General features: G+C 43.2%; 2 protein-coding genes and 1 pseudogene across 4 annotated transcripts; 1 reads left to right on the top strand and 2 right to left on the bottom strand.

Annotated features, from left to right (window-relative positions):
• Positions 1 to 232: 232 nt before the first annotated feature.
• LOC136511471 (mitochondrial zinc maintenance protein 1, mitochondrial-like) lies at positions 233 to 6,412 on the bottom strand. Its single transcript, XM_066505533.1, has 2 exons — positions 6,046 to 6,412; positions 233 to 614 (listed from the first exon to the last, which is right to left on the bottom strand). Exons 1-2 carry the CDS (start codon positions 6,290 to 6,292, stop codon positions 538 to 540), a joined length of 324 nt encoding a protein of 107 aa, XP_066361630.1. The 5' UTR covers positions 6,293 to 6,412; the 3' UTR covers positions 233 to 537.
• Positions 6,406 to 10,309, bottom strand: LOC136511469 (chaperone protein dnaJ 49-like; annotated as a pseudogene).
• A 180-nt stretch (positions 10,310 to 10,489) lies between these two features.
• On the top strand, positions 10,490 to 14,699 carry LOC136511470 (serine/arginine-rich-splicing factor SR34-like). Of its 3 annotated transcripts, none has more exons than XR_010772727.1 (15): positions 10,490 to 10,576; positions 10,868 to 10,959; positions 11,488 to 11,553; positions 11,903 to 11,977; positions 12,079 to 12,181; positions 12,273 to 12,319; positions 12,391 to 12,448; positions 12,598 to 12,647; positions 12,841 to 12,897; positions 13,013 to 13,152; positions 13,236 to 13,277; positions 13,593 to 13,774; positions 14,205 to 14,232; positions 14,303 to 14,371; positions 14,471 to 14,699. XR_010772727.1 is itself a non-coding variant. In XM_066505532.1 (14 exons), the coding sequence occupies exons 2-14, from the start codon at positions 10,873 to 10,875 to the stop codon at positions 14,483 to 14,485; spliced, it is 837 nt and encodes a 278-aa protein (XP_066361629.1). In that variant the 5' UTR covers positions 10,490 to 10,576; positions 10,868 to 10,872; the 3' UTR covers positions 14,486 to 14,699. The 3 variants fall into 3 exon arrangements, 1 of the variants encoding a protein (XP_066361629.1); XR_010772728.1 differs by having other exon boundaries at positions 13,553 to 13,774; XM_066505532.1 differs by lacking the exon at positions 13,593 to 13,774.
• The last annotated feature ends 9,279 nt before the right edge of the window (positions 14,700 to 23,978 follow it).

Raw genomic sequence — 23,978 nt, 5'->3', positions numbered from 1 at the left:
GCGTAGCGTAGAAATCTACAGCTTTTGGCGAGGCGACAGATTCACATAGCATGTAAAGCTCAATTGTCCTTTGGATGGGCCCGTCCCCTTTGCCATCGTTTCAACGTCCGGCCACAGCCCACAGGATGCAACAAAATACTCAACACAATGAGGACCCGTATTTTCCGTGTCTCCAGCCTCTCACGCTCTCGCAAACAAGACACCAACAATGATCAAGTCCACTGCAGCGACAAGACCAAGAAACCAGTTATTTTCCTTTTTGCTAAATTCCTCATCATACAGTCAATTTTCAAAATCTCAAGGACCAGTCAATATCCAAAAACTACAACGGCCGTTTTAATTAGCGGTTCAGATGACTACTTCGCATCGAAGACACCGTATCTTGGTGCGGCAAAATGCTGCCAGTAATAGAAAGGCAAAAGTGTGACGCTACCAAGTGCACCAGTATACAACACAAGAAGCAAGCGCTGCAAACTGATCTTATTTTACTAGCCTGGAGATGGTGACCTAGTTCAACAAACAGCCAGAGGGCTTCCCCTATTTCAACTTTGAAAGGATCTCCTCGGAAGGAACCTCCAGTGTAGCTCCAGCATGAACACTCTCAGGCTTCACAACTGCAAAACAGAAATTGTACAGATCAACAATCATAATGGACCAGACAACTTTAAAAGCAAGTACAAAAAAAATAAAAAACAAAAAACCAACGATGTAAACATGAAAGTGAAACAGATTTTTTTAACATCAAACGGAGGCAATCTTCAAAAACCTCCCATATAATAAAATATAACGATAGTTATAAGGATCATCGTACTAATATACTATGATGTGACAAGGTTATCATACTTTTCTTCAGTATACACAGCATAAACTGAAACCAATTGAAAGTGTTTTGTGTTTGGGTAAAAAAAGTTTGAAAGACTGTTTTGGCAAACCATGAAGCTGTCAGCAACGTAGTTCTCTCTGGACAGGCCACCGCTGCAATGATGCTGATATGAGAACGAGACCAGATTTTCATTATTAGTCCCCTCCAAAGAAATGGAGGGGATGAGGTCTAGCCTGGTCCACCTGGGAGCACATACAACAAGCAGTACTAATGTCTAATGGATTGCTTGTTTGCTAAAGACAAAAAAGGGCTAAGGAATACGATGAATCCATAAACAGATCTTGGATTCTTCATCTTCAACACTTAGTGCAACTCTTGCCTATTCAGAAAAAAGGTGGCATGCTCCAAACTGCCATCCACACATTGGTGACAATAAATTTACAGTACCGCCATTTGTCGCAAGACTAAATAGTACACTTCCTTGAAAAAAAGAAAGGGTTTGTGTTTCAATAGACAGAAACTTGATCTGATTTTTCTCTTTCCAAAAAAAAATTTCTAGACAATAATAAAATGATGGGAAGTTCATACTTGCAACTTACAAGAATGGTAAAAGTCAATTTAGAACCCCCAAAGTATTGCATGAGTGAATGCCTCCCTAGAGTAATTGTTTTGTCCATTTAATCCCCTAATGCTGCGATATTGGGTCACTTTAGTGAAAAATGGATTTTTCTTACATAAAAATAAACGTCCAAAGTTCATAAAACATCAAAGGATTGAAATACATAGAACATTGTTCAAAATATGCAAGCATATTCCAAGCACTGAATGCCTTTTCAAGGGCAAGGAAACAAGTAAAGTAACATATTCTATCTTGAGCAGTTATGAAGTGTTGTAGTATAGCAAGGATTTATCCTAATCAAGGCATAAAATAATCAATTCATTATACAAATTGTGCCTAGAATAACTGTAATAGAACTGCCAGCGTTAGAATAGGCGCCCTAATGGGCTGGCCTTGGGCCTGGTGCCTAGCTTGTTAAGGCTGGCTGCCTTAGGGGTTAAGATAGATAGATTACATTGATAAGGCAAGGATCACCGTTGATTGGGTGTTTCTATAAACCCTACTGATCCTTGCCTATATATTGTACCTGTACTACTGCTAATCTATCAATCAATTCCCGAGACCTATTCGCTCTCGAGGATCATGCATGTGGAGGCAGACCTGTTGAACTGCATATGCAATGTCTGGGCGGGTGAACGTCAGATACTGGAGAGCTCCGGCAAGGCTGCGGAAGTCTGTAGCATCAGACACAGGGGCCCCATCAGCTGCAGCAACCTTCGGATTGGTGTCAACTGGAGTGGAGCACGGCTTGCACTCTGTCATCCCTGCACGGTCCAGAATGTCCAACATATACTGTCGCTGTGAGAGGAGGAGGCCATCACAACTTCGCTGAACCTGCATACCAAGGAAGTGATGCAATGTACCGAGGTCTTTCATGGCGAACTCCTGCTGAAGGGCTGAGATAATCCGCCGAAGGAGACCAGGTGAGGAAGCTGTGAGGACAATGTCATCCACATAGAGCAACAGGTATGTTGTATCTGATCCACGGTGGTAAATGAAAAGTGAAGTGTCTGACTTGGCTTCAACAAACCCAATAGACAGCAGGAATGAGGCCATCCGGCTGTACCATGCGCGAGGAGCCTGCTTCAGGCCATATAAGGATTTCCTCAGAAGGCAGACAAAATCTGGGTGAGCTGGATCTTCGAACCCGGACGGCTGCTGACAATACATAGTCTCAAACAGATGGCCATGAAGGAAGGCGTTCTTCACATCTAGCTAGTGGACAGGCCAGGTACGAGAGAGCGCCAAGGAGAGCACCGTGCAGACAGTAGCGTGCTTCACCACAGGACTGAACGTCTCATCGAAGTCAACACCAGGCCGCTGGGTAAAGCTGCGAAGAACCTAGCGGGCCTTGTACCGCTCAAGGGAGCCGTCGGACTGAAACTTGTGCTTGAAAATCCACTTGCCAGTGACGACGTTGGCCCGAGGAGGTCGAGGCACGAGGTCCCAAGTGTGATTCTGCAAGAGAGCACTGTGTTCGTCTTCCATAGCCGCTCGCCAATTGGGGTCAGCGAGAGCGCTACGAAAGGTCTTTGGCACTGCAGAGAGGGGGACGGCGTGGTAGGCGGCAGGCATCCGATAGCCGCTCTTCGACCGCGTGGCCATAGCGTGCTGGTTCGTCACCCTTGCTGCCCTGAAAAGGATTCTTCGCTACGTTCGAGGCACTCTTCACCTTGGTCTCCTGCTGCGACCGTCTACTTCGACTGATCTTGTCGTCTACACCGACGCTGACTGGGCTGGTTGTCCGGACACTCGCAGGTCCACCTCAGGCTATGCGGTGTTCCTTGGCGACAACCTTGTTTCCTGGTCCTCGAAGCGCCAAAACACAGTGTCAAGATCCAGTGCTGAAGCCGAGTATCGCGAGGTGGCCAACGGAGTTGCAGAGGCTACTTGGCTCCGCCAGCTACTTCTGGAGCTGCATGCCCCTCTACGACGCGCCACACTGGTGTATTGTGACAACATCAGTGCCGTCTACATGACCTCCAACCCGGTTCAGCATCAGCGCACCAAGCACATTGAGATCGATCTTCACTTCGTCCGGGAGCGAGTCGTCGTTGGTGATCTTCGTGTTCTGCATGTTCCCACCTCTTCGCAATATGCAGATATCTTCACCAAAGGGCTGCCTACTTCAGTTTTCACGGAGTTTAGGTCCAGTCTAAACGTGCAGAGTGGCTGACGATTCGACTGCGGGGGCGTGTTAGAATAGGCGCCCTAATGGGCTGGCCTTGGGCCTGGCGCCTAGCTTGTTAAGGCTGGCTGCCTTAGGGGTTAAGCTAGATAGATTACATTGATAAGGCAAGGATCACCATTGATTGGGTGTTTCTATAAACCCTACTGATCCTTGCCTATATATTGTACCTGTACTACTGCTAATCTATCAATCAATTCCTGAGACCTATTCGCTCTCAGACAGTCTGACACTCTGGTCTTTAGTTTAGAGCTCAATTTTTATCTACTCTGTATAACTCTTGCAGTCTTGCTATACTTTAGCATTCGATTAATCAACTCTAAAATTTTGTTCGAAACAAATGCCATTGGTAAGTTGACAGTCACTAAATGGTTGTATTCATTTGCCAAACGAAAAAACTGTGGCTTCCTCTTTCCTTCTATAGGATAAAATCTTCCAATCTAACGATTGCGCCAAAATTAAAATACATAAACAAGTTCTTGCGGCAAGATAAGAAGGAATATATATACAAAATCTGAATTGTGTCCTACTTGGGGAAACAAATCTAATGTTATTGTATGGCCATTCGAGTAGTGACCTTCTCTGAAACATTAAAAAGGCCATTTGAATCAGTAACATGACAAAATGTTCAACACAATGCTGAATGACTTGTGCTTTTAAATCATAGATGCTACACAGATGACATGTAAAAAGGGTCCACAAGAATCCTTTCTCGTCGGGGGGGGGGGGGGGGGGGGGGGGGGGGGGTGTGCTTTCAGTGTTATTTTCTGCCAAGGAGTCTTCATGGCACTTGTCTACCTAATTCAGATCAGCAGTCACCACTTACATCATTCATCTGTCCCTAGTATTTCAACAGCATAAAGCTTAAACAACAGTTCAAGGGCAAGCTACGAACATCTTAGAAAATGAGCTCATGCCCTGCCATGTGCATGATAACTGCACTTGTTCGCGCACATGAGCTGCTTCTGACACAGCAATATAGCCAATGCTGTGTGTGAGAAGCTGCTGGACTCTATTTGAAGGACTATAGTAAACATGTGGGGAACTTGGACCATACAGTACACAGTAAGATGGTGTTGGACTGTTGGTTATTGAGAACACTCAGTAGTTGGGGGACCAGGGACTTCCGCAAAAACATGGTATACCTACAGAAGTAAGTCATTGAATTCCTTAATGATGGCTTCCAGCGCCAAATTCATGCTTTGTTGTAATTAATCAAATAAATAACAGCATTATTAAGCTGAAGCATTATATAACAATAATAGATCAAGTTGAAGCACCTTAAGCCCTGCTCTTCTTTTGAGAATGACATGAGTCAAGCCTTTTTTAGAAAGGCAAAGCCACAACTATCCCTTACATCTTTAAGTCTATTGTGTGATTGTGTAATTTTGCGCTCCATGGCTCTAAGGCTTTAACGATGCCAAATTACTTAGGCCTACGATTGTGTTTTCCCTGTGGGGCTAGTGTTTACTTTTCAGATAAAGCTAAAAGCTGTGGAGTTGTAGACATAGCAAATGTTGTGTAAGCAACATGTTACATAGGTTTTTGAGTCGACCATTGTATCCATCATACTGAAATTTACTAGCCAGAAGTGAAGCAATAAATCGAGAATATGGCATAGGCAGGCTAATCTAGTATGAAGGCCCTCATTTCAATGAGCAATGTACTGTGCTACTGTAAATGCATGTGATACATAGAGAAATTGTCAGAGCTCTCTGTTACTACTCAAGTACTCCCTTAAGTAATATGTCATCAAATGTTGCATGTGAAATCCTAAATAAATAGTTAATAATCCATGGAGTTAGACTATTGTTTTATGTATATGGTGAAAACTGCAATAGACACAACAAAATTTGTGTACAATATGACCAAGCCTGTTTGTGCTCAAATACATTTAGCACTTGCTAATCCCACAGGCCTACTCAAGATTCATCACATCTACGGTAAAGTGCCAGTGGCCCTTCAAAAATAGCAGGTTCAATAGGCACTCTCCTTTTTAATGATTTTGCACCTCTCAGCCATAACAATTTAGAAATCTCAGGACTGTTACAGTAATCATCTGCAGATATAAGATCATCAACATAAATTTAGTAGATTATGTTATGTACTAACTAGTTTAAAGGTCATGGACTAACTGGTTAGTGGTTACCCTCCTGCTCCTGCCTCTATTTATTTACATCTAATTTGCACCTACTCAAAACCCTACCTCACAGCTCAAAACCCTACCTCATAGCACAAAATTGAGCTAAATGTTTCCGCATAAGGCTGGTTAGGCCGCACAAACGGCCTGGTCAGACCGCGTAATTAGTAATGGATGGGTGACCAATGCAGTACCAAATACCATTTTTTTCGTCCCTAGATCACAAACAGGTGGCGCAGGGGAGGGGTGACGGGGAGAGCAGTATCGAATTGTACCGAAGGATCCGGAGGGCGCGCGTGTGGCCTGGACTATCATATGGGTGATGAAGTGCGCCGCCTCGCGGGCGTCGGCGAGGGCACGAGCTGCCTCGTCGGAGCCCGGGGCTAGACCACGGTGGTCCTCGAAGCGGCGTCGGATCTCCACCGCAGACTCCTTCAGCATCAGCTGGTCGCCCGCGAACGTCCGCCGCGCCGCCCGCAGCACCGCCCGGTAGGCAGCCAGACCTTCCGCCGCCGCCGCCATTTCCCGCGAGCAGAGAGGTCGACTGGCCCTCTGACGTCGTGATGGTACAAGAGTCGGCGGCCACTTTGGATACCCGTGCAGACTACCGCTGGTTGCCTGAAGAAGGGAGGAAGGCCTTTCCTGGCAACTTAAACATTTTTTAAAGGAAAATTGAATCTTTACCATAAAAAAGGTGATGTAGTTAGATATTTACCATGAATCAGTTTTAGATATGGAGGACGCTTAAACATTCATGCTTTGATGTAACTGAAACATTTTTTTAGGCCTTTCCTTAAAAACTACATGTCTCCTTCCTCGTGGAGAACTGGAGATTGTTATCATTTTATGCTGGAGCATTTGGATCAACTGGAATGATCATATTTTTCTGGGCAACACCTCCATCAATGGAAGCATGAAAGAAAATCTTTAGGAAGCATTTGGCATGGTTATCCATGGACCAAAGAAATACATAGTTAACACAAACGTTACCTGGCGAGACTATTCTTTTAGTTTGTTTATCCATGAAACAAATTTCTTTTATAAATATACCCCCTCCTAAAAAATGCACTTCTAGATCTGGTCCAAATCAAATAATTATAAATTTGACTAAGTTTATAAAAATAATATCAACAATTCTTATTTCAAATAAATATAAATATGAAAATATATTTCATAATGAATCTAATCATACTAATCTGATATCATATTAGTACATTTTTAAAAATGTCAAACAGAAGATTGTTTGATTTAGCACTGTAGCTAGAAGTACATTCTTGTTGGGATGGAGTCAGTATATAAAAACAGTAGGGAACGAGCCCACTGTTTCCTCAAAAAAACGTTCAACAGAGCACAACCAGAAGCATCAAAGTGCCACAAGAATCCCGCAGTTCCATTTGCCTTTGAAAGAATTTTACAGTAAAGTGCGGGCGCAGCAACATCGGAGGTGTGAGGTGTCAGGTGTGCTGCATCTGCATCAACGTGAACCAATGGCCACGTACACAACTTCAGTCGGTTGGTCACCAGCCATCTCTTCATGTAAACAAGGCTTTTATGCTCTGGCTTACTGGTTCACGACTGTGTCAATTGCATAAACATATATAATTTTGTGAATTATAAACATATATGATTTTACTATTATAACACCAGGTAGCACTACTGTCCAGTTGTAGACATTTGTTGTCAAATCACAACCAGACGGACTAGAAACCATACTCTGTTCCTTTTGCTCGAAACAATTTCCTATGTTGCACCTGCATCATCCAACAAAGACGCAACAAAACAAGACATGTATGAGACACATTCAGAAGGAGAACAAACCTAAGTTCAGTGTGAAATGATCAATATAAATGGTCACATATGAGTTGATCACACAAACAAGTTGTCTAAGGATATAAACAAACTGTTAGATCAAATGAAGTGCTCAGGTTTTAAATGTTTCACTGACTTCCGTGAACTAACTGAGGCTAAGAGGAAACTTGAAAAATATTTTTTGCTCGGATTTACAAATCAGAACATAGAGAAAAAATCCCCTCACTGGCAACCCAAAAAAAGAGTGGCAGGGTTGGTCTATGGCTCTTGCAGTTGGTTTGGGCCCTCCTAGCAGGGGGTAGTTGCAGTGGTTGCTTGCCCAGAAGGTTGTGCTTCCCTATAGGGTGAAGGCAGGTTTGAGAGGTTTTCTCGGCCTGTGTTGTTAAGGCTCTTCTTAATCATAATGACTTGGGGAGGCTGTCCCCTAGGGTTGAGTCTTTTTAATTGTGTTGAGGAAAAACTGAATAGTAGCTGTAAATATGAGTGATATTCTTCAATGGACGAAAATGGGAGATCAAACTAATCACATATGCACATTTCACGCCTCAGACAGGCTCCTTAGCCTGTCGCAGTGAGGTGTAGGGTAGTCCTTGGCCCATTGACGCCATTGGAGTTCCACATGGCAATATCTTCCAAGCAGACTCTTATAGTCCTTCAAAACATGCTGTTCAAGATTCTCTCTAGACTGACTCCCATGTGGAAACCGCTGATCAAAATCTTGTTTGCTGACGAAGTACTCCACCCCTTGGTTTTGGGTGACCTTTGAAATGGGGAAGTAATATGTCTTTTGCAGGGAATACTCAGACCCACGCGCTGGAATAAATGCAATAGAAACAATGAACAGTACCGCCACAAGGTAATTAACACTGTTACATTTATGCCGGAACCACCCTGCACTGAATGCTCCCTTCTCTGTTGCTGTTGCCTTCCTGTTCCCCTAGCCCTGTAGGCATTCTGAGCATGGAACAGATTATCATGGGTTCCATAAAAGGACCTGAATATTTCATCAGGATCAAAATCTTCTTCGTAGTTATAGATGCCACTTCTTGCTGGCCTCCTCTGCCTAGCAGCTCCCCGCCTCATGACATTGGGATATTGCTCATTGAATTCATGGTCCTCAATGGTGCCTGTCTGATCATAAGTCCTCCGCGACTGATCATTGCTTAGGCACTTGAAAGCCTTGCTTACCAACTTGAAAGCATCCTCTGCCCAAGGAGCCTTGTTCTTGTCAGGATGAACCTTCAGTGATAACCTCCTGTAGGCCTTCCTAATTTCCTGCACAGAGCATCTTCTCTCTACTCCAAGAACTGCATAGTAATCCTTCTTTTTTCTGATATCCTGAACCACTCTAATATTCTCCTCAGTGTAAGCCTGATCAACATTTAAAGGACCAACAGATTCTTTTGGTGTTTTTGGGTCTACACGAGCTTGGCCTCTTCCAGTCTTGTCTTTGCAAGTAGCACTGTTCAGGATGCCAACCTTCTCAACTGGGCTCAACAAATCATCAAGTGGAAGACTGGGGTCCAATCTTTGAGCAATTTTAACTAATTTTTCTGCACGCTGCCTATCCCCAGATGCAAATGCAGATTTTGCAAGCTTGACAGACCTCAAGGCCTCATCTTTGTTCCCATCCATGAGTCCAATCAGCTCTGGGTAAAATAGGCCAAAACCTCAAACTGATGACCTACGAAACAAGAATACTGGATTAACACAACAAAGCAAACTATCATCTAATAAAACTGGCTAACGAACACCAATTGCCATGAGATAAAATGATGTCTAAATCTTAGCTTAGGAAGCTAGTAGACATAAACAAGTTGCAGGCAAAGAGTACAAAAACATTACAGGAATTAGTTCAATTTCATACAAAAAACGCTGGGAACAGGACAATTTCCTGCATTCCAAAGGGGGCCCAAATATTAGATGAATCCTCTATAGCCATATGAGTTATGCACATCCTAAACAAAACAGAATGACCACCTGATCAATTCAGAACTACACCAACAAGGAGACTTCCTGAGCTCATACGATAAACCAACCGAGAAAGACCGCATGCCTTGATCAGGTGGTTCAGTAGCAATAATGTATTCTTTTTTCTTTCGCAAGGAGTTCACTGCCTTTTGAAAGAGACGGTGAAGAATTTAGACTTCTTTACCAGATGTAAATAACTAGAACAGGAAGTACCCAACAAGCATACAAGACCTAAACTCACAAGAAATAGATTCATTTGGTGGAATGTACCATGGAAGCAATACACATGAAAAATAAACTATTAACTATCAGAAAAAGGAAGTTACTTGTCTTTCACCAACTCCTCATGAAATCAACATCTACTGATCTATTTCACCCACACACGACTCCCAAGCAACCAGATAAACAGCTCCCATCCACGCAGACCGATCCCAACCTGCCACCAACTCGGCCCTCCGCATCATCTAAACAGGAAATCAACATACAAGAAACAGGCGATACCATCCTAAACAATCCTCTCCTAAACCTCGATGTGTCGCGACACCTCGAAGTCATCGAGAAGAACCGGCCGCGCGTTGACCGAATCTGAGAGGAAACTTGCAAATTTGAAAGCTGCGGCTGATTTGAGACCGATGGATCAGGGAGCTCACCGGATAAGAGCGAGGGGAGGGGAGGGGAGGGGAGGCGAGGCGAGGAAGACCACACCCTCGCCACCGGAGAGGGCAAGGAAAATGGAGGAGACGGAACGGCGAAGCGCGCTGCACTTTTCTGCTAAGCCCCTCGCTTTTTCATATTTTAAAATCGGGGCGCGGCTGGTGTCACTGTTACTCTGGATTGGGCCTGCAAAGGCCCAGGCCCAGGCCCAGACCGGAAGGGATCCACGAACCGGAACATCCACGCGGCACGAATCGCAAAGCGAACAATCCACAATTCCCACTTCCCAGGACCCTCGCGCCGGCAACCGCCGAAGCTGCTCGACCTCGACTCAAGCTCTCCTCGCTCCTCGCCGCCGTCGAGTCGTCGCAGGTGAGGCAACGCGAACCCCTCTCCGCCTCGGGAGCCGCAGTCCCCGGGTCGAAATCTAGTGTGCAATTCTGTTCCCGTAGCAGGTGCTGTTTTTTTTTTCTCCAACACAGCAGGTGCTGCTTTTGCAATTATTTTTGTCGTCCCGGCGTTTCGGCGCCCAGAATTCGTTCCTGGCCAGGATTACTCGGTTTTAGTAGTTGTCGACTTTTCCCGGGGTGCCGCACCAGTTCGGCAGTTACAGCTTGGTTGGGATTGTTCGTACTGCTGGCTGATTCAGTATCCTTGTTGCAGGAACGATGACCAGGCGGAACGGCTGTACAATCTACGTGGGCAATCTCCCCGGCGACATCCGCGAGAGGGAAGTAGATGATCTCTTCTACAAGGTGAGTGGTTGGTTGGATCGTGTACCGAGCTTCCGGCCCTATATACAGGGCTTCTCGTCGAATGCTAGATAGGTGGGGACGTTGTTGTGGTGTTAGTCAAGCCTGCGAGTATGATTTTGGGAGATTAGGGGACTGTTGGGAATAGTTTCTTTATGGCTCAAAATATTGCTGAAGTGGAAGAGGTGCCTATGATGTACTGTAGGGTTTGCTAATATTGATATTTGACGCGCAATAAACTCTTGCTGTGAGTTTTTTAATTGTGTGCGTTGGACCATGTACTTGTTTTTTATTTTGTTTTCACTGTGTCGTCACCACCTATATTTCGGTGATTATTTAAAGTTCTGTTCATTGTGGACTTCACCACTGCTAATTGTGTTTTGCCTTCTAACACCATCTAATCTAATATGGATGGAGCTCTGGAAGGGAAGGCAATTTGGATTGTGAATTGTCAATTTTTGTTTGTATCTTTACTCAGGTTGATTAACTTTCCTGGATGTTAATTTTATGTTTTACCTTCCGCTTCTGCAGTATGGACGTATAGTGGAAATTGACTTGAAAATTCCACCAAGGCCTCCTGGTTTTGCTTTTGTTGAGGTGAGTAGGCTGGTGTCTGTTCGATATGAGGATACTTTGTACTCATTAGATTTACGTTCATAATTTGTGCTCGGTCCAAATTTTTTTTTTATCAAAAACCTTGTTTTTGTGTGGTGAATTTTTAGGAGGTTTTATACCTTATTTTAAGAAAACTAAAAAAGAATATTGCCTGAAACGCTTATTGTTCCAACATATCTAATGTACGCAACAATGACAACCATGGAATAAATCAGTAATGCTAAGTACTCTATTGAATTTTAAGCAAGAATTACTAAATTATTCTCTAAAATCAATAATCTAGACATGCTATGATGATGGAGGACTGACAACACACAGATGCATTTTGCAGTTTGAGGACCCACGTGATGCTGAAGATGCAATATATGGCCGTGATGGATACAACTTTGATGGCCATAGGTTGCGGGTAGGTGGATCTTGATGAATACCTGTTTCATTAGAGATCTCCAGGTTACAGAGATGATAGCTATCTGAATTCTTCTAATGTTATTTATACTTTATATCCAGGTGGAATTAGCTCATGGTGGACGAGGTCCATCTTCTTTTGATCGATCTAGCAGCTATAGCAGTGCTGGACAACGCGGTGCCCCTAAACGTTCTGATTACCGTGGTTTGTATTTTTTTTATTCCCAATTTTCAAAGCTTCAGCGACTTGAAATCTCTCTCTCTGATCTTACTGTATCGGGTCATTGATTATGCAGTTATGGTTACTGGATTACCTTCTTCAGCATCATGGCAAGATCTCAAGGTTTGATGAAGATCTAAGGTCATTAGCTATTGTTTTTGCCTCATAATCCTTAATTTTACTTTCATGTTCAGGATCATATGCGGCGAGCTGGTGATGTCTGTTTCACTGATGTGTATCGTGAGGCTGGAGGTTAGTTTTGACACGTTCTGATGTTATCGATTTATTACACAGTGGGATGACCTTTTGGATAGCATGACTGTCATTCAAACTGTATCATATCATATTTTAGAAGGAATGTCTATTGATGCTTGTATCTAATTTTATGTTTATGATTGCAGCAACTATTGGAATAGCTGATTATACTAACTATGAAGATATGAAACACGCGGTAAGTTTTGAAGTGTTTTCTTCATCTTCCCTTTAAAATAGAGGTTATGTACTGCCATAGGAAACTTTTTTACATATGGTTGATCACTGGAAAAGGAGAAACTTCGTGATATGTGTAATCTTTGTACCTGTCCGTGCATACTTGCATACTTCCATGAAGATATGTACTGACAACTAGTACGTTTACCTCGTAGATAAGGAAGCTAGATGATTCTGAGTTCCGTAATGCTTTTTCAAGGACATATATCCGGGTATGGTCATCTTTGTCCTGATGATTTTGTTTAGCAGTACCCAAATGCTTTATCGACACATTTGTTTCACCTTTTCAACTGAAAATTAGCATGCTCATCATTTGTCTTACTATAGGTGAGGGAGTATGATGCTAGGCGCAGCCGTTCTCGCTCCAGAGGCAGAAGCCGTAGCCGCTCTAAGTCGAGAAGTAGAAGCCGTAGCCGCTCATACTCAAGAAGCAGAAGCCGCAGTTATAGCAAGAGTAGGAGGCCAAGGTATATTTTTCAACTTTCTTCATGCTCAAATGTTGACTAGGGCACATCTAAGATATTAACATGCATTTTTTTTGTTGATTCAGATCTAGATCTGCTTCTCAGTCAAAATCACCTGTTAAAGCAAGGTATGAACAGTTAAATTTGGTATTGAATGGTTTGAAATTTAGAAAACTTCTGTTTTCAAGAAACTAATGGTAACTCAAAATATTGGTATCTAACAATTGCAGGGGAAAACATATCAGTAGCCTAGTTTTTTTCTAGATTTGTTTTGAAATTTTCCTTTTCGTTATTGTACTTTATGGCTTAGATTATGCTTGTTGATGCTGTATTTTTCATTACATGAATTTGAATTTTCACTGCGTCTGATTATTAACATGTAACATTGTGTGTGACTGGATAGCTATTCTTCATTGTTGAAGATTTGCTCTTTTCTTCACTAGATTGGGGCAATGTGAGGATCTGGGGATTGCATTGGTAGGATAATGGAATATTGAGATTATGATGATGGTTTGGAACGTTGGATAGTCAGCTGGATTGTGATGCACTGTATGACAAGTGGACTGCAACCAGCAATCGGAGCAAGATAGGGCTGGCACCAAACATATACGGACTGGAATTTGTGGTATAATCGAATACTGTTGACTTCAGCACTTCCATTCTGAAATATAAAACTTTGGTCTCAATGATGAGGTTGTGCCCTTATCCTCAAATATAAATGTGAGCTTTAACATTGAGGTTTTCTTTTGTAAAAAAGTTGCACATCAGAAAAAGAAAGCTCTAGCCCTGTTGGACCATTTCAATCCATGTTGGCTGTATCTTTGTTTGCTGCATTGTAGTTTCCTCTTATGAGAAATTGCAATTTCTAAATAGATTTTGAGCTTTTTTTATATATATTGTTCAAAACAACTGAATGACAGAGGCATGAGTGGATATCTCATGTGGTCACTTAATATTTTCAGAATATATATATGTATGGGTTCTACGATATTTGGGTTAAATCATATTTTCATGCAGCATTATGGACTAACAAATTTTTTTTATACATTTTGCAGATCACCATCCAGATCCCCTCCTGTTTCTGTAAGTTTTTGAAATAAATAATGCATTTTTATCCAATACTTTTTTATGTGACCAGTTAAGTGTTGTACAGCCCCTGCGTGACAAGTCTGCAAGCAGGAGTCCTGCCAGGTGCAAAAGTCTGCCCCGATCTTGTTCTCCGGTATGTTTTCAACAGCTCCAGACCTTCATACTATTAGTCACTTGTTGGTATGCTATAATGCTAAAGCATATATTATGTGTTTCATCTGGTTGATTGCAGGCAAAACCTGAATGAATTGGGATCTGCACTTGAAACATTCAGAAATGCAGAACTCGAGCTAAAAGATTGCCGTATGGATTATGAGCGCTGTGCTAGTAGCATTGCTATTCCTTCCATATTTTTGCAAATACTCTGTTCTTTGAGGAGGTCACTGTATGCTACTGCTTTGTACTTGATATGATGCAAACGTTGTTGAATTTTGAACTGGGCAGAACGATGGCTTTGATGAGCTCCATTCATTGGGCGAGCTCCATCCATTCCTTCCAAATCTTAACTGAATACTGCAAAAGATTGTTGTATGGAGTCATTGTTATTCTTTGATGCGCTCCCTCCATTGTTGAAAAAATGGAACTCTACCACAAGTGATGTCCCTAAAATCAAGCAACTGTAGCTTATGATTAGTTACAATTGTTTGCTTTTGTTCAATCAACAGATATGAAGAATAAAAAGAGTTGGGATATAAGCGTATTTTTGTTGTATGCTAACTTTTTCTCCATATGTGATAATCTTTTTAGTACGGAGGGAGTACCATTCTGCATCATTTGTGCAATCATTGGTGTGTTAGGTCAATTTGAGCCTATTGGTCATTACATGTGTGTTCCCCCTTGGGCCACAGTGTGTATGGCAGTATGGCCTGTTTTACCTGCCTTGAGTTGAGGTTGTTCCCTACTGCAGGGCACTGAGGGGGAGGTTATTCCCTACTGCACTGAGCGGAGTGATCTTCTGTGTTCCTCTGCAATACTGTGACCGTGGCATCAAAACAAAAGCGAAGGGTGGGTTTCTTGGAGTGGACATGATCCGTGCACCTGCCTGCAGGAGCATTCGGCTACAGGATGATGCGTTTCTGAGGGCCTGTTTGGCAGGGCTCCTCTCTGGCTCCGGCTCTGGCTCCTCCAGAGTAGCCTTGCCAAACGTTTTTCTGGAGGAGCCGTTTTCAGTAAAAAGCAGAGGAGCCGGAGCTGTTTCGAAGGAGCCACAATTTGTGGCTCCTCCAAAACGGCTCTGGCTTCTCCGGAGGAGCCCCTCAAGAGGAGCCCTGCCAAACAGGCCCTGAAAACATTCGTTTTTCAACGCTAGGTACCCTACCGTGCGTGAATAGGAATTTGGACCTGCTTGATTGTTGGTTTTAGCAATACCACATGATTCTGAAATTACCGCAACTACCGGTACATTCGGACACTAAGGCCATATTTGGGACGCAAGAAAATCTTTCTATTTCTATGTTTTTATGAGATTCATAAACGGTTCTATGAAATTTTTGTGTTCCTGTTCACAAAAGATAAGTTATTTTTTAGTAGTTTGTATCCAAACATGTCCAAGATATCAGAGATGAAATCAGATTAAAAATATTAGTACTATGCAGATTAGAAAAGGAAGGACTACAAGAGCTTTAGAAGAGGGGTGATTTGAAGAAGGGATTCATCGGATGGTAGCAACGTCGCACTTTCATTTCACTTAGTGCCTGTTTGGATTTTTTTTATTTTGGAGGAATTAGAATCTACTTTATGCACTAGGCTATTTGACTTACAATTTAACATTCTCTAACTTTTCAAAGTTTAGATACAAATCTACCTTAAATTTATGGGTGTAGGAGATAGAAATCGATTCTATAGATTTCCATGCTATGTTTCTTCTATGCAACTTATAGCACACTTTTGGCTCGCTCCCCTGTAACAAAAGTGCAGAATATAAGTATGTCTCCCATATGGCCAATAGTAGTATACAAGTATATTCTGCATGTGGCCATATTAACTTAATTGGTCTGTATCTAAATTTTGATTATTAGAATAATTTTTAATTCCAATGATCCAAACAGGGTCTTATATAGTTTTTGATATATATATCTTAAAAGACATGTTGAGGCTCCAACATATACAAAAAATTTTTTATTTTTTGTTTGAAACACATTAGAGATACAAACACTCACATATATGTCTGCACATTTACCTTTTACATTGAGTCAACAATTTAGATTGACGAGATCACCACGGGCTTCTCACTATTGGTGAATATGTCGCCTGACAATGTCTACAACTGAATTGAACAGAGTCTAAACTTAGATCGAGTTAAATACCAAGCCTTATGGTAGTACGAGCTTCTTTTTGCACTGTGTCCTTGCAACTAGGATGCAATATACATGTAGATCATGTAAAAACTCTAATTGGGCAATTCAAACAATAGATGAGCTCAAATCACAGCAAGAGGTAAGACACAAGATTTATTCCGAGGCTCAGTGGATCACTATGTCCTTGTTTTTTAGACGACCACAAAGGCTTGGAGTCTCTTCCAACTCTCACCTCTTCTCAAAGTGAATCCAAAGATTAAGCTTGAGGGTTCCCACTAAATTCACAAGGGCAATACAAACTTCCAGGTGATTAACCACAGCTGATTAGAAGCTCCTAGACAACCTCTAGCCATCTAGGAGTCCAAGCTCCAAGACAATGAACTCAAACCACAATCTAAAGGAAGAACCAAGTGTTGTAGTTCTCGGAGGCTTGCTCACTAGCTATCTAATCCACTCCTTAGGCCAATCTCTCAAGGGATGTCACCGAGAACCAAAGGGGGAGGTTGGGGAGCCTTCAATGGAGCTAGTGAGTGTTGTCCACAAGTTGTGAGTGAGTAAATGGAGTAGGCTACCGTTGAAGAAGAAGGGGAGAGAGTATATGTACCTCTCTCCACTTTTCAAACGATACATTTTAAATATGGAAGTTCTGCACTTAAACGTGGAACTTCTATGGCGTAGAAGTACAGTGCTCAACCAAGGAACTTCCGCATAGGCCAAAAAGAATAGGGGTTGGGCTTTTCAGGCTCTGGTTTCGCTTAGGGGTTTGGTTGTTCATGGTTTCTGTTAAGCTTACCAAATTATATCCCCCTTGATAGTGTGGCTTTTCCTATATCCAATATTTAAAATAGAAGTGTAAAGTGCCCTCGTAATCAAAGCAACACAACGTTTGAATCGGAGGCCGGGTCTCCTTATATGTTGTCATGCACCCACGTATACTTATAATATATCCATATCTCATGAATATCTAGACCCTTAATTATATCATCATCAATATGCTAAACTCACTTGAAGGCCTAGATGCACTTTCATAACTAATTGCTTGTGTACGCCTCATCCTAGGCTTGCCTCAAGATCGGCTTGAATTACGAACAAACCGAGCTTGAGCCTATCTATAGGTTCGGGCTAGTTTGAGGATCGGCTCGCTGGACCGTCTAACAAGCTCCAGCTCGAGGAGATGACCTCGTCAAGCTCAGCTCAGTCGTATTTCGTAGCCTTACGTTCAATGTTCAAGAGGGCAAAGCCGCAAAGGTCAACCCAGTCTAGTTATCCCTCAACTGTATGTCTTAAATTGAATTTGTCCTTTCTATAAAACGTGGCTGAGGTCTCACCCATCCATCGTTATAAAGTGTATTTTTGTCTGAAAATTCAAATCTTACAAATATGGACCAATAGTTAGTTAAATCATATGCATGTCTGCAATACTCCCTCGGTTCCAAAATATTTGCATTTGTACTATTCAATTTTTTTTTCCAAAATAAAAGGTCATGTAGGGAGTGATATAGGGGTGGAAGATCCAACCTTTGGGATTATTGTTCTTTCTGGACAAAGTCCATCAACATGAGAGCAATAAAATAAAGATACAAAAATTAATTTCTATCTCCAAAAAGAAAAGCCAACGGTTTTGTCCTTTGGTCCTAGGGAAGTCTAGAAGCTCCCAACCTACTCGTTTTGTCGTTCTAGTGTGGTTGGCTTCTGAACTTCAATTATTACTGAGCAAACCGTGGTTGACAGAAGACCCTTTTATAAAGATAATAATGTAATTTCGCTGCTGTATTGATCTGCTCACACTTAACCTAAACGCGCAAATATTATGGGACGGAGGTAAACCTGTCGTTGGGAGGGTATGAGCATACCCGGCTATATCCACATCCAAATCCATTTATGAGATATCCATTATTTACCCTCCCCATAATTCCCCATAGCCAACGGGTAAACTGATTCACGTGCTTGCTTGCTTGCCTGCCTGTACGAGCCGCTCCTCGTCTGCCTGACTCTGGCTGCCGTCTTCCTTTGACACTCCGTACCCAGTGCAGTTCGCCAGGATCTAGTGCACGCTCTTATCTTGCAGGCGCAGTCCGTGGTCATGCCGTGGCCGCGGCACCGTGCGCATTGGCATCATTCATGCGGCCACACATCAAGTGCAACACGTACGCCCTACCGGAGACGGCTTCTTTATCGAGTGTCCTAGACTTTGCCGAGTGTTTTTTTATCGGGCGCTCAATAAAGAGGCTATTTGCCGAGTGCCAGAGAGAAAGCACTCGGCAAACAACTGGCACTCGGCAAAGAGGTAAAACAATAACACTTGGTAAAGACCAGGTTTGTCGAGTGTCGGGCACTCGGCAAACCAGAACACTCGGCAAAGGGCCGCCGCCGTTAACCCTTTGCCGAGTGTCTTCTCCTGACACTCGGCAAAGCGGTGATTTACCGAGTGTCATTTTTTGACACTCGGCAAACCATTTTGTTTTTCACTTTTGACCTCCAAACTTTTTCTATAGTCCTCATACAATACCTGATACTCCATGTTCCAATGTGGCACATTTCTGAGACTTTTTCTATATTTCTTTAATTTATTTTATTTAATTGAATTTTCTTGAATAATTCAAATTATAACTGCTAGTCATTCGAATAATGAAAAAAAATGAATGGAAAAATGATATTCATGCTATTTAGTATAATGTGAGGCCGTATCCAGGAACAGACCACTAATTTTGAACATCTTGTTTACGAAACATGACCATGAACTTGTGGTCGAGTTGTTTTTAAATTCTATAAAAAGCAAACGAAGTCCGAAAATCATGAATCTTGTCAAGATGTCATGATATCATATGTGGAGGCTGTGATAAAAATTTGAGAAGGTTTTACGCAAGTTGTCACGTACAATGCTTGCAAACCGAAGAATCTCCGAAGTTTCATGTTTTCGTGAAGAGACCGACGAGGTGGTAAGTATCGTACGTGATAAACGTGCGCGAAACCTCTTCAATTTTTTATCACAGCCTCCACATATGATATCATGACATCTTGACAAGTTTCAAGATTTTTTGTCTTCGTTTGCTTTTTATAGAATTTAAAAACAACTCGGCCGCAAGTTTGTGGTCATGTTTCGTGAACAAGATGATCGAAATTGGTGGTCTGTTCCTGGATACGGCCCCACATTATACTAAATAACATGAATATCATTTTCCCATTCATTTTTTTCATTATTCGAATGACTAGCAGTTATAATTTGAATTATCCAAGAAAATTCAATTAAATGAAATAAATTAAAGAAATATAGAAAAAGTCTGAGAAATGTGCCACATTGGAACATGGAGTACCAGGTATTGTATGAGGACTACAGAAAAATTTTGGGACAGGAAGAAAAAATAAATAAAAACGGTTTGCCGAGTGCCTGCGTTTGGCGCTTGGCAAAGGAGCCTCTATGCCGAGTGCCAGGACGACTGGCACTCGGCAAAGAATTTTAATTTTTTTTAAAAAAAACCTCTTTGCCAAGTGTCAGGCCGGGTGGCACTCGAAAAAGAATTTAAAAAAAATTAAAAAAATACTTTGCCGAGTGCCAGATCGGGGCACTCGGTAAAGAATTTTTTTTTAAAAACCCCTCTTTGCCGAGTGCCAGGCGAGGTGGCACTCGACAGAGAATTAAAAAAAATAAAAAAAAATACTTTGCCGAGTGCCAGATCAGGGGCATTCGGCAAAGGGGGGATTTAACCCCGCCGGCCCAGCCGGCCCACACACACCGCACACACGCACGCAGGCAGCTGACCACGCCAGCGCCGCCGCCGCCGCGCCCGCGCCGCCGGAGGAGGAGAAAGAGAGGAGAGGAAGAAGGAGGAAGGAGGAAGAGGAGGAGGAAGGAGGAAGGAGGAAGAAGAAGGAGGAGGGGGAGGAGGCGCCCCGGCCGCCGGTGCCACATCCCCGATGCTTCCCCAGCCGTCGCCTTGTCCATCGGTGCCCTGGCCCCTTCACCACCGCCGCCCTACAACGCCCACTAGGTATGCCCTACCGTCGTCGTCGTCGTAGTATTACTAGTAGTTGCGGTAGTAGTAGTGGTAGAGTAGCAGTGGTGGTAGTCGTAGGAGTCGTAGGAGTGGTTGTGACATTGTTATATATGTGGTTGGATATAATCTTGTGTTTGTCGGCCATCGTGCCGTTCATATATATATGTGCATGTTGGCCATCGTGCCATTGGTTTTCTTGTAGGTTTTGGAAACCTCACCGTGCAGGGGAGGTGCTGCCGAAATTTTGTATTGACAGTTTTATGTTTCTTTTTTTTTGCAGAGAAGAGCCTGTCGGAGTGGAGCCGGAGTACCTCGGCGACCCCGATCGCCTTCCTCGCCGCTGCGGGTCTGCCTGCACCGCGTCGCCTCGCCACTACACCGACCCGCCACGACCCCGCTAGCCTGACTCCACCGCCACCCTAGGTATAACCCCTCTTTCCGTATCATGGTCGTAGATCACGTAACCCAGTTATGCTTCTTCCGTTCGAAAGAGATACGGTTGGAAATATGCAGATATTTCCATATCTAAAACCATATCTGTTTTGAATTATCCATGTTTTTTGGACAGCCCGCAGATGCGTAGGTGAGGTTAGTTTCTATGGTCTGCTCCGATCCGAGACAGAGTTTCGGCATCATCTCCCTGTTGTTCTCTGGATACACACTCTCCCTGATAGGACATGTATTTGGAGAACAGCGGGGAGGTGCTACCGAAATTCTATCTCGGATAGGGGTAGAGCATAGAAACTAACCTCATCTATGGATCCTCACGTGGGATTAGGACCTATCCTCACCTATTAGATAGTAGGAACATCGTGTAGATGCAATTGATGTTTATATTACTCGCCGCTATATATGTTAGAGGATGGAGGACCGTGAGTGGATGTACACGGGCCACGCAAGTCAGGGTCAGGTCACCAATGAATGGATCGACAAGACCGATGCTTTCTTGGAATGGGCATTTGGCGTGGCTGCTAAAGGAGCGAGTAAAATTTGTTGTCCCTGCAGCAAATGTGCAAACAGGAAAAGACAAATGAAGGTCATGGGGGAACATCTTTGGAAGAATGTATTTACGACAGACTATACCCGGTGGGTCTACCGTGGTGAAGCCGATCGTATGAGAGAGGAGGTGGTGAGACCACGCATCGAGGATTATGATGCTGATGTCGGGGTAGCAGACATGTTAAATGACTATCACGAGGCACAGTTCGCTGAAGGACGTACGGAGGAGGAACTAGAGGCAACCACAAAGGCGTTCTACGACATGTTTTCTGCGACACAGAAACCCCTTCATGACCAGACAAAGGTTTCTCAATTGGATGCCATTTGACGCATAATGGCGTTAAAGTCCCAGTATAGCCTGAGTCGAGACGCCTTCGATGGTATATTGACAGTTATTGGCAGCCTGCTTTCCAGAGGGTCACCTGATGCCATATGAGCAGATACATGCTTGCCTGAAGAGGTGCGTCCTATTTAGGAAAGGATATATGGAAGCAAAGTACTGTCCAAAGTATAAATCCTCTAGGTTCCTGGAGGTAGATTCTGGTGATGGCTAGAAGAGGCAGCTTGACATTCCTGTGACAATCCTATGACACCTTCCATTCATACCGAGGATCCAACAGCTATACATGACTGAGGAATCCGTGAAACAGATGACATGGCACAAAAATGGCAAACGATACAATCCTGACATGATGGTACATGCATCCGATGGTGAAGCATGGACCCACTTTGATGGCATTCATCATGAGAAAGCTAAAGAGGCTTGTAATGTACGTGTTGTGCTAGCAACAGATGGGTTCAATCCTTATGGAATGATGGCTGCCCCCTCGTTACAATGCTGGCGAAAATGAATCGAACCTCAGCCTTTTTTGAGGGCAACTCGAAAGCGCAAGTGCATCGACCCCAAGACCTTGAATCATGAAGAGTGGCGCCATATCATGCTATACGTGTTGATCAACCTTGACGAAGTGGCGCCATACATGCAGTAAGTTCTCAATGAACTTGTTAAATACGCCGTCACTATTCTGCATCCAACCCCCTTGTTTCTCATTGGTACAGGGAATTTCTTTATGAATTCTGGTGTCAATCAAGGGATCCTACCCCACAGCAGCTAGATACCCTTCTTAGATAGGGTGCAGGAAATGGAATGCCTGATTTCATTTCTTGGTTCAAATAGAAGGTACCGTCCAATTTAGCTCATACTTAGTTTGACATTCCAAGTTACTCGTACGTGCGAATAATATAACGATATATCCTACTTGAGCTTGTAGGGCCAGAGGGATGCGTCTATGCATGTCGAGTTGAGACAGGTTGCCGATGGCTTTGCCTATAGGGTCAGGTGAATGGATATCGCTTTCACACAATAAGCTACGAGCAGAGTCGGCCCAATCGAAGAACCACAAGTTCTAGAGTTTTTACGCCCGGCATTGATGAGGTCGAGTATTATGGAAGAATTGAAGAAATATACGAACTCAAGTTTCATGGTTCCAAACCTTTTAATCCCATTATATTCAAATGTCATTGGTTTGATCCTGAAGTAACGAGACAGACATATTCTAATCTTGGGCTAGTCGAAATTCGACAAGATTCCGTCTTACCAGGAGACGATGTCTATATTGTGGCCCAACAGGCCACGCAAGTTTATTATCTCCCATATGCGTGTCAAACCAAAAGGCATCTTAAGGGTTGGGATATTGTGCATAGGGTATTGCCACACGGTAAAGTGCCTGTCCCAAATGATGAAGATTACAACTTAGACCCAAACACATATGACGGAGAGTTCTTTCAAGAAGAGGGACTAGAAGGGAGGTTTGAGATAGACTTAACCAAAGCGATCGGAATGGAAGTAGACAATGAAACGGTTATTGAAGAGGACGCTGGAGATGAGGTGCAAAATGTGAAGGACTTACAAATGCTTGAGCGATTACATTTAGACAATGACAATGGCAACATTGCTCATTTGGATAGTGTTGATTATTTCGACATGATTGATAGTGATGATGAGACTTATGATCCAGCTAATCCCAATCATGAAAATTATTTCTAATACATGTAATACTATGTTATTTTGTAATTACATTTTGTTTATTTTGCATCTCTTTCTAAGTACTTCTTGTTTATCTGTGCTTATTGGTTTACTCTTTTTAATTGTAGGTGATTAAACAAAGATGGTGGGCGATGGGATGAGAAAGCTAGAGTCCTTGTATGGAAGGACAAGGACCGCTGCATCGGGGGAGAGTAGGAGGAGCAGCTGTGGGTGGGAGCCATCGCCTGCCGCCTCGTCGTGTGAGGAGGAGGAGGAGCAGGTGCCCCAGGAGGACACCGAGGAGGCGTAGGAGGACGCGCAGGAGGACGACGAGGAGGAGGCGATAGCAGGGGGTTCCACTTCCTCTAGTTCGTCGAGCGTCTACTTGTGAGGTCCCGCGATTCTCCCTCAGCGACCGATACC

The sequence above is a fragment of the Miscanthus floridulus genome, chromosome 16 (genome assembly GCF_019320115.1).
Source record: "Miscanthus floridulus cultivar M001 chromosome 16, ASM1932011v1, whole genome shotgun sequence".
NCBI lineage: Eukaryota > Viridiplantae > Streptophyta > Magnoliopsida > Poales > Poaceae > Miscanthus > Miscanthus floridulus.
The sequence above is the reverse complement of the archived record's forward strand: the minus strand, read 5'-3'. Positions and strand labels throughout refer to the sequence as shown.